The sequence below is a fragment of the Poromitra crassiceps genome (genome assembly GCF_964638095.1).
Source record: "Poromitra crassiceps genome assembly, chromosome: 7".
NCBI classification, from domain to species: domain Eukaryota; kingdom Metazoa; phylum Chordata; class Actinopteri; order Beryciformes; family Melamphaidae; genus Poromitra; species Poromitra crassiceps.
Window position 1 is genome coordinate 20843024 of NC_139628.1, and position 11089 is coordinate 20854112.

Genomic DNA, 11089 nt, shown 5'->3' on the forward strand with positions numbered 1-11089 from the left:
ACATATTTGAAGAAGGTTAATATCAGAAATAGCATCACATTTCAAAAGTGTCGAGGTTGCAGCACATGACTTGGAGAAAGTTGCTAATCTGACTAAATGTTTCTGCAGCAGCAGATGATATCTGGGGTAAGTGCTTGCCCATACAATATTACAGTAAGATATCGCTATAATATTAGGCTGTAATAATAATAATAATGTTAAAAGACAAGACGGATGTAATAAAACACACATTTTCCCACTGATAATCCCCCAGAGATTAAAGAAGAGGATTCCCCGGAGCAGCAGGACTGGAGCCCCGGTCTGGACCAGGAGGACCCAGAGGATGGAGAGGCGCTGGAAGGGATGGAGGAAGATGAGGTCACCGAGGACGAGGACGCCGAGTAGCCATTCACCCACAGGCAACGAGCGGAACAACCACCTCCTGTCCAGACCTGCCAGAGCCACACACACACACACACACACACACACACACACACACATTTAGGCTAATGTAATTTCACAGGCAGTCATGCAAAATTTCTTAAAGCTGATTTTATGCCGGCGTTGTTTTATTGATTACACCAGTGGTTCTCAAATCTTTTCACACGAGGGACCCCTAAACTGACGGAGATTAGACCACGGACCCCCATCTGATAGGGTTTTGTCCCACGGTGGTAATAAGATTGATGCTTTTACATGTTTTATTTACAGAAAGCGGGTGCCCATTTGAGAACCACTGGATCACACTAATACAGAATTGATGGCAGAGATTTGATACAAGACTTTTGAGCTAGCAGCGCTAACGGATGCTAAGAAGAAGCGCCGGCTCCCGTTCAGATGATTGAAAACCTGACTCGTTCAGGATCGTTTGTTGTTCATGACACTGTAACCTTTGACCCCCCCCCCTCACCCTGACCTCTTGTTTTCTTTGTTGTTTACTATTCTCTCAGTTCAGAGACCACTGCTGTACAGAACAAAGTTTTATGTTGGATTTTTCTATGATGTTGTTGAATAAATAGAATGTAGTCCATGTTGAGCTGTGTCTGCCGGCCTTTTGATGACACCGAGGAGGAGTTTCTGGCACAACTTCACCTACTTCCAAGGTGCACGGAGATTCGGAGAATGGAAAAAGGTCTAGAGGTGAAAACTCCAGCAACACTTGTTAGTTAGCACAACTGTGTTAGACCAACGTTGGTCTAACACGCTCCCGGTTTGCGGAGCTCCGCCTCGCGCTGCCTTCCTGGGAGTATGTCCTAAGGATTGTGCACTTTTCTCAACGGGAGGTAGAGCGGAGCGTAAATCTGCAGGACAAGAGGCGAGCAGCAACAGCGCGAGCGTTACCAAATGCGTTGCGGCCCGGTACCGGTCCGCGGCCCGGTGGTTGGGGACCACTGGGTTAAATCACGGATAAAGACAGTTAATGAGCATTTGCTACAAAAAAGTACTTTCTACTCAGTGGAATAGATATTCTGCCTTTACCTCCTCCCTTACAGTGTTTTACCTTATTAAAAGGTAAACGTTTTTGAGACTTTCTAGCTGTGTCCTGCTTCAATTAAAGGGGAATAATACCAACAATTAAAAAAAAAAACTATTCAGAAGCATTGGTATTAAATAGAAGCTAATAGAACATGACAGAACTGTTTGCCTGGTATCATCATGATAGAGTGCAACAAAACCACTAGGTGGCAGCATTGCTGTATAAACCCACAGCCTTGCTATGGGAGAGTGAATGCAGTAGAGTAGAAACAATATTTATTTCCTTAAATGTTCTGCCACAATCTGAATCTTTTGGTTCTTTGGGATTATGTATTTCTAAGATTAACTTTACTGCTTTACTGGACAATCAACAGTACAGATTCCAGGTTGGATTCAATCAGTTGCTTTTATGCAGGTTTCGTACGCAAGTATGGAAAAGAATTTGAAGTATTTTCCAGGTATGGAAAAGAGTATGGAAAAATATTTGTGTTTCCAGACTTATCTATTGTGACTATCTGACTACAGTATACATGTTAACATATTTGTGTTTCCAGACTTTTGTCTATTGTGACTATCTGACTACAGTTTTATACATCATGTTAACAGTTGCATTTTACAAAACATTTAGTTACATAATAAACATCTAGCTGTATTCCCAACTCAACCTGGTCTCACTCCCAGGGCATCAAAATACGCCAATTTTTCACGCCCCCTCGATGTCATTGTCGACGTGAAATTTCTGCCGAAGAAGGACCGTCTGGAGGTCACCTCGCAGTGGTCCAGCCCTCCCAGTGATCCAGTCCTCGCAGTGGTCCAGCCCTCCCAGTGGTCCAGTCCTCCCAGTGATCCAGTCCTCCCAGTGATCCAGTCCTCACAGTGGTCCAGTCCTCCCAGTGATCCAGTCCTCCCAGTGATCCAGTCCTCACAGTGATCCAGTCCTCCCAGTGATCCAGTCCTCACAGTGGTCCAGTCCTCCCAGTGATCCAGTCCTCACAGTGGTCCAGTCCTCCCAGTGATCCAGTCCTCACAGTGATCCAGTCCTCCCAGTGATCCAGTCCTCACAGTGGTCCAGTCCTCCCAGTGTTCCAGTCCTCACAGTCGTCCAGTCCTCGCAGTGGTCCAGTCCTTCCAGTGGTCTTGCACAAGGTTTAAGTAGGTCAAAGTCACACTAGGGAGAAGGGTAAGATGCATTTACTCTTTCAATGTTGGTAGAAGTTCAGCAGTCTGTGGTTTCTTCTCTCATAATCCCCTGCTCATATCTCTGTGGAGGTCGGGGGAAGACCAGACCTCTGCTCATATCTCTGTGGAGGTCAGGGAGAAGACCAGACCTCTGGCTGTCACTGCTCATATCTCTGTGGAGGTCAGGGGGAAGACCAGACCTCTGCTCATATCTCTGTGGAGGTCAGGGGGAAGACCAGACATCTGGCTGTCACTGCTCATATCTCTGTGGAGGTCAGGGGGAAGACCAGACATCTGGCTGTCACTGCTCATATCTCTGTGGAGGTCAGGGAGAAGACCAGACCTCTGGCTGTCACTGCTCATATCTCTGTGGAGGTCAGGGAGAAGACCAGACCTCTGGCTGTCACTGCTCATATCTCTGTGGAGGTCAGGGAGAAGACCAGACCTCTGGCTGTCACTGTTCCAAACTGACGTTGAACCCACGACCTGAAAACTGACTGAAGCTCGGACCCACAAGCTGTGTCATGCAGCTGTCAAACTACTGTGAGCTACTGAGTCTCAAGGTCAAGTCATTTCTGTCACAGTGTTTCAGTCTTCACTTGAGAAGTTCTTTAAAGTCCAAGCTTTCACTGAGGCTCAAAACCTCCAAATTGTGGTGTAACCACAGGTGTCATTATGGTCTGACAGAGAAGTCTGGAAATTTGAGTCTGCAAAATATGGAATTTTGAAATGGAAAATGTGTAGGACCCCTGTTTATGTGAACAATTAAAGACTGGTGCAGTGCAGGTAAACCCCCCCCCCCCCAAAAAAAAAACTAACAAACAAAAAACAACAACAAAACCCAGGGCAGAAAAATTTAGAAAAAGGTGGCATTCAAAATGCAGATGATATTTGATTTTGTCCATATCTCACATGTGGCTTTGACTTGGACTGAACATTTAGCCCACTTGTAGAAAATACAGACATATATATTGTTTCACCGTTCAGCCTAAAATTACAGAGATATTTTTCGTCCATAATATTGCCCCTGGAGTCTCACAAGGTCAGGTCATTTCTGTCAGAGCTTTTCAGTCTTCACTTCAGAAGTTCTTCAGCTTTCACTGAGGCTCAAACCCAAAACCGCCAAGTTGTGGTGTGGCCATAGGTGTCATTTACAATGGGGACGTGTCCCCAACACTTTTCAAGTGTACACAGATGTCAAATATGTTCCGACAGAGAAGTCTGGAAATGTATGGAAGTTGGAAATTGAAAATGTGTAGGAACCCCTATGTTTACGCTATGATTGGTCCCTTTGGTGGGCCGGTTCTGGCCCTCGGGGCCGTATGTTTGACACCCCTAGGTTGGATGATGCTTTTGTACAGTAATGAGAGAAGGTGAGGTGCGACAGAAAGTGCTTGTCGTTTGCATTATGGCATAGAGTCGTTTCTGCTGCGTTTGTGGATGTCGGTGGTGAGTTGATCAAAACCGAGTTTGTTGTCCCGAGTGAGTCTGAGATATTTGAAGGAGTTAACCAGTTCAAAAGTTTCATTATTGATGCATAATATGCCATCTTCAGATTGAGCTTGTGTTCTAGTGAAGAGAGAATAAATCCACTTTGCTACAGTAGTAGCAAGATTTTATACATACATACATACATACATACATACATACAAGTACATTTATCAAAAAACATTACAAGGGTAATATTTACAAAGTTACAACCCTCTCTGGTGTCAAGCGACCTAGTGGCTCGTCTAAAAAGATCCAACGTCATGACATGATATTCACTAGAAAGAAATACAGGAGTAATAGTGCTTAAATCTTACTCAATGGGAATGAACTCCTTCAGGTTTCATATACTAAATCCTTTGGAATTCTTGATAACTTAAATAGGAAAAACCACATTCATTTAGTTTGTAATTAATAATGAAGTCAATTGGTATCATCAGAAAAATATCTCTTTTGATCAATTATTCATGTTGATTAACCCTTTGTTACAGCTGAATTAAAAAAAAAAATCCATTTTGTCCATTTCTGTTTTTAAAGATGTGCAAATAAACAATAAATAAATAAACACTCCGTTAACAAGTACAAATAAATGCAGCACGTCAAGATAATAGGAAAAATAGGGGATAGAAAGTACACACAAAAAGAGCTGATGAAATAAGAAACCAAAACAATAATCAAGGATATGCCAAACGATAAAAATAAGACTTGAGAGATGACTTAAGGATGTCCTCAATAATATTATGGCTTTTATAGAATAGTTATGTATACTGTCTAAGATTAAATACGATGAACATGTAATGATCGTTGGGGAAACAGTCATTTTAGCAAAATAAGGAGAATAAGAGATACATGTGAGATAGATAAAACAAATACAACATACTGCAGAGAAAGATAAATGAGAGTTTACGGAAGTTCTACCAGACGGAACTAGTCACGGTCATCATTATCAATTATCCAATGTCAGCCTGCCATCTCTCCAAGCGGGCTGTTTAAAAGGGGGTGTTTCCTCCTACCTGTCTGATGCTCTTTGTCTCTGTGTGCAGTGTTAACCCACCACCTCCCCGGCTTCCACCCCAGTACCACCAGGGTAGACCTCTTCTCACAAAGGGGGAGGGTTCCGTCGCCCCCTAGCTGCCAAACTCATGGCAGGTCCGCCGTCACGTGGCTGATTCCCCTTGGGTCAAGAGGCCCTCCGCCAAAGACTTTCATCACAATAAATATTGTTAAAGTTGATTTGGTGTTGTGTGTGTGTGTAGTCTCTAAGGTAGAACTGTCTTTGCCATGCTAAATCACTCAGGGCTGCTTTTGTCTGATTTCCCACCCATTTTCTCCCCTATTGTACTTGGCTAATTTCCACCTGCTGCCCCGGTCACTGCTCCCCCTCTGCCCGATCTGTAGCGGGGTCCGTGGGGCTGCTATTGGTTTGAAATGATTTTATCAGGAGATTAACACTGAATAAAACTATTGAACCTGCTGTGTGTCATCACTCAAACAGTGTCAGTCAACCTTTTTAATCACAAAGAGCTAGCAGTCAGTGAGAAATTATTACTTTATTCAAACTTGAAGAAAATCATTGAGGGTTGGCCCTCACTTACAAATATGTCGAGTATAAAAATGTATGAAATAAAAGGGCTCGGCGGTAATGAAATATGATCATTCATTGTCTTTCAGTGGAATCATATTGTGACATGGTGATTTTGAGATATATTAGGGATACAATTCTGCTAAATTATCTAAATAGACAAGAACAAGCTAATTTGAGTCAGTCAGTACATTTTAACTAATATAAAATGAAGTATGAAAAATTGTTTAAGGAATATTATTTGACTATATTTTGTTTGACATCATATCTAACATTACCATTCAGTTCAACTGGATTTAACAAGATGTTATGTGAGCCATATCGTGATATATATAGATACTGCAAAAACATTGTGATGATCATACTATTGATTTCAACCAGCCCTGTAAAATAATAATACAAGATAAAAGAAAACAATCAATTAAAACAAGTATATAAGTTCACTTAATACAAGATACAATATATAAAATTAAAACAAGTGTAATATAAAATATATAAAACAAATCATGTAAAACAAGTGCAAACAGATAATAAGTGGTTAAAGGTATACTATGCAACTCTTTCATTAAAATTTTTTTTTTTTATCCTTATAGAAAGGTTTCATTCATTATTACTTTATTCAAACTTGAAGAAAATCATTGAGGGTTGGCCCTCACTTACAAATATGTTGAGTATAAAAATGTATGAAATAAAAGGGCTGGGCGGTAATGAAATATGATCATTCATTGTCTTTCAGTGGAATCATATTGTGACATGGTGATTTTGAGATATATAGGGATACAATTCTGCTATTATCTAAATTGACAAGAACAAGCTAATTTGAGTCAGTCAGTACATTTTAACTAACCCAAAATGAAGTATGAAACAATTTTTAAGGAATATTATTTGACTATATTTTGTTTGACATCATATCTAACATTACCATTCAGTTCAACTGGATTTAACGAGATGTTACATATGTGAGCCATATCGTGATATATATAGATACTGCAAAAACATTGTGATGATCATAATATTGATTTGAACCAGCCCTATAAAATAATAATACAAGATAAAAGAAAACAATCAATTAAAACAAGTATATAAGTTCACTTAATACAAGATACAATATATAAAATTAAAACAAGTGTAATATAAAAGATATAAAACAAATCATGTAAAACAAGTGCAAACAGATATTAAGTGGTTAAAGGTATACTATGCAACTCTTTCATTTTTTTTTTTTTTTTTTTTTATCCTTATAGAAAGGTTTCATTCATTATTACTTTATTCAAACTTGAAGAAAATCATTGAGGGTTGGCCCTCACTTACAAATATGTTGAGTATAAAAATGTATGAAATAAAAGGGCTGGGCGGTAATGAAATATGATCATTCATTGTCTTTCAGTGGAATCATATTGTGACATGGTGATTTTGAGATATATTAGGGATACAATTCTGCTAAATTATCTAAATAGACAAGAACAAGCTAATTTGAGTCAGTCAGTACATTTTAACTAACCCAAAATGAAGTATGAAACAATTTTTAAGGAATATTATTTGACTATATTTTGTTTGACATATCTAACATTACCATTCAGTTCAACTGGATTTAACGAGATGTTACATATGTGAGCCATATCGTGATATATATAGATACTGCAAAAACTTTGTGATGATCATAATATTGATTTCAGCCAGCCCTATAAAATAATAATACAAGATAAAAGAAAACAATCAATTAAAACAAGTATATAAGTTCACTTAATACAAGATACAAGATATAAAATTAAAACAAGTGTAATATAAAATATACAAGATGTAAAACAAATCATGTAAAACAAGTGCAAACAGATATGAAGTGGTTAAAAGTATACTATGCAACTCTTTCATTAAAAAACATTTTTTTTATCCTTATAGAAAGGTTTCACCACAAAAACATACATTTCCATGCACACAATAGTGTGGCAGTGTGTTCATGTGGACAGACGCAGCCCCATGTGTGCATTTTCCTGGTTAGACATTGTTTACATTGTGTTGTTTATGTGGTCGAGTGAGCTTGACAGTACATTGGGAGAGAGCGCCAGAAAACCATTGAAAAGCAGGGATTACGTTTTTTTCTGATAGTTTCAAACCATGAGCTGTAAGTGAACTGTCTACATAAGCAAAATGCATATCATTATTATTGAGGCTGTATTACTGCTTAATAAAATAGGCTATGAAAAATATGTCACAAAAACAAGTCAACATATTTAATCTTAACAATATACATGAGCTACAGTGAGGTGTATTTACAATCTATGGCACTAACTACATTACTTTGCAGATTTGTATTCTTTGCTTCAAGTGAAGTTAGGTTTTGGAAACGGGGCCATACATTAACCTATAGAGCTGACCTGTGTTGAGGTACATACATTAACCTATAGAGCTGACCTGTGTTGAGGTACATATATTAGCCTATAGAGCTGACCTGTGTTGAGGTACATACATTAGCCTATAGAGCTGACCTGTGTTGAGGTACATACATTAGCCCATAGAGCTGACCTGTGTTGAGGTACATACATTAGCCTATAGAGCTGACCTGTGTTGAGGTACATACATTAACCTATAGAGCTGACCTGTGTTGAGGTACATACATTAGCCTATAGCCTATAATGCAAAAACAAACACACATGAAGCGAAGTGGTTTCACACAAGAGCTTTACATTATCTACATTGTTATATGTTTAACTTTGATGGTTGTCATGATGCTGCCGTCTTGGGGCAGCAGGTATCTTCTGAGAAACACAATGTTAATCACATTGTAACTACCTGCTTAAATAAAGATTGAATAACACCATGTTTTGATAATAGACCATAAAGTCGTGTTGTGTTCAGAATCTGGGCTTTGTCTTCTTGGGTTTGTGGACTTTGCTGTACAGCTCAGATGGATCTTCATCAGCTTCCTTGCTTCTGGTTCTGAGAGCAGGGGGGGGGGGGGGTAAATTAGTGCATTCAGAAGATGAGAAGAACCGTTTTCAAACAAACAGAACATTGCATTACAATAGTAATAAAATGGTTATAATACAGATCTTGGACATTATTGTTTAAAGCTGATGTAAGCTATTTTTTAAATGTGTTGAATAGCTCTATATTCTGACAGCAATCACTGATACAGAATGTTCTCTCAGTAACATGGGTCTCCCACTCGCTCGGGTCGGTGTTCCGGATCGGACCACCAACCCAAAGCGTCAGTATTTGACCACTTGGGAATGAGAACCGTGTTGACTCAATCGTTCCTAATGGCTTACAGCACCTTTAAAACTCATACATTGGCCGGCTCACCCAGGATCAGTTTGGGCTGTTGTGAACTTGACAGCAGCATCATGGACAGTCTCCTCCTCTCTTCTCTGACGCCTGACAGGATCTGTCTCTGTCTTAGAGAAGTGGACGGTGGCTTGGTGCTGCTGGCCTGTCGGTTGTGTCTGTGCTGCAGCTGACGTGTCAGACACACGGCCTGGGTTTAGCTGATGGGGAGACATCACACAGACAAGGTTACATGACAAGGTCACTTTCTGACCCTTTACAGTAGGATCAAAAAACCCTCACTCATGGAATTTCAGTCTGCTCCCTCATAGGCTACCTTCTTACATCTTCACTGTGCAACAATAGCAGATGGTGCTAAGAAAGAGTAGGCTTGGACCAATATTCAACAATATAAATAGCAATATAGCAACTGTGTTTTCTTTTTCTTTTCTTTTTTATTTGTAAAAAATGTGGTGAAAAATGTGGAATTTCATTTGAAGTTCTCTTCTACAATCAGACTGTTTTTTTTATGACAGGAATTAGCAAATTACACCAAATGGCCATTGTTTTTACTTGAACAGTAAGATCAGATTTCTAGGCTACATTCTAATAAATAGCCCAGAAATGTGATGTCATTTAGGAAAAATAATAAGCTGCAAGAGGATGGGAGGGCCTGAGAAGAAATCAATACTGTTGATATTGTTGCAATTCCAACTGGTCGCTGATGGACGTCCATAAAGTTCTTAGATTAATTAATGCTCCTTTAAAGAGCATGGTGCATTTTTTTTTTTTTTTTTTTTTTTACAGTTTGGGCTCAAGGTTCTTATGAAAATTCCCCAAAAAGACAAAAACTAAATTAAAACATGCCCCCAGGGCAGAAATATGGACAAAAAGGTGGCATTGCTAAAAAGAAATGGCCATCTGGGCAGATAACACCTGTGACGTCACTCGGGCTACTGTAATTACTGTCATAATAATGAAATGCGGTCAGTGTGTACAGCAGACAACAAAAACACCAGTCAGCATTGCCAGACGTACGATAGACGCACGCTATTTCCCCCAAGGCAACAGTTTAGTTGGGGCTCTATAAAGGTTAATATAGACCCCCAATATGCAATCGGTTTAGCAAAATAACGCCTATTTGGAAATAGAATTTTGGAGGACCAGAGACCGCACACATGACCAGTCATCTCGGATAACAAACCCTCGGTGTATGGAGGTAATGCTCCGAGGGAACGTCACATGTGTTATGTTCGATTTGCGGGTTTTCAGGGGTGTGTGCCAGCTGCTTTACAAAAACCAGTCTAGATGCAGCTATGTGTGTGTGTGTGTGGGGGGGGGGGGGGGGGGGGGGACCAAAACAAAAGAGAATCCTAATTGCTACATAAGTTCCACATATTTATGCAAAGTGGTCTCTAACCTGTACCATACTGTACAGTAGGCCTATATTATAATTTAGACATTTATCTGAATCATAATCAGACCAAATATACACTTTTTAAATTCACCAACATCAAGCAACCGGGAGTGAAAGGGTCAAAGATACAGCACCCACAGTGATGAAGAAACAAAGATTCCTGTCTCAATAATTTGCTAATTTATGACAGAAGAGGTCAGTAAAGGAACACAAGGCAGGGAGGAGAAAAGGTAGACAAGTTTGTAATAAACAAGAGAGGAAGTTGATTGAGTGAAAGAGGAGGAAGATAGAAGAGAGGAGGATAGAAGAGAGGAAGATGAGGAGAGGAATATCTTGTTATCTTTTTCACTTCCCACCCAATTAACCCAATTTGTGCCTTTTAGACACAAAATGGCTGTTGGTGCACAAGGCCCATAATAGACCATAAAGTCATGTTGTGTTCAGAATGTGGGCTTTGCCTTCTTGGGTTTATGGACTTTGCTGTACAGCTCAGATGGATCCTCATCAGCTTCCTGGCTTCTGGTTCTGAGAGGGAGGAAATATATGACATTCTGAAGATGAGAAGAAATTCATAGACATGAACTTGAACTAAAAACAGCTTAAAGATAGAACTATACATTTTATATACATTTTATTTTCTGTTCTTAATGTGATTCATTTCTGTTCTTAATGTGATTCATTTTTGGCTTTTAATGGTCATTTAT

General features: G+C 39.5%; 1 protein-coding gene across 2 annotated transcripts in view; it reads left to right on the plus strand.

Annotated features, from left to right (window-relative positions):
- The window catches only part of LOC310780196 (uncharacterized protein), a 4627-nt gene extending 3628 nt beyond the window's left edge, over positions 1-999 (plus strand). For both annotated transcript variants that reach the window (XM_083640773.1, XM_083640774.1), the window contains exon 3: positions 254-999. In XM_083640773.1, the coding sequence (XP_083496899.1) occupies positions 254-384 (131 nt within the window). In that variant the 3' untranslated portion in view covers positions 385-999. The remainder of the gene's footprint in view (positions 1-253) is intronic.
- Positions 1000-11089: the final 10090 nt, after the last annotated feature.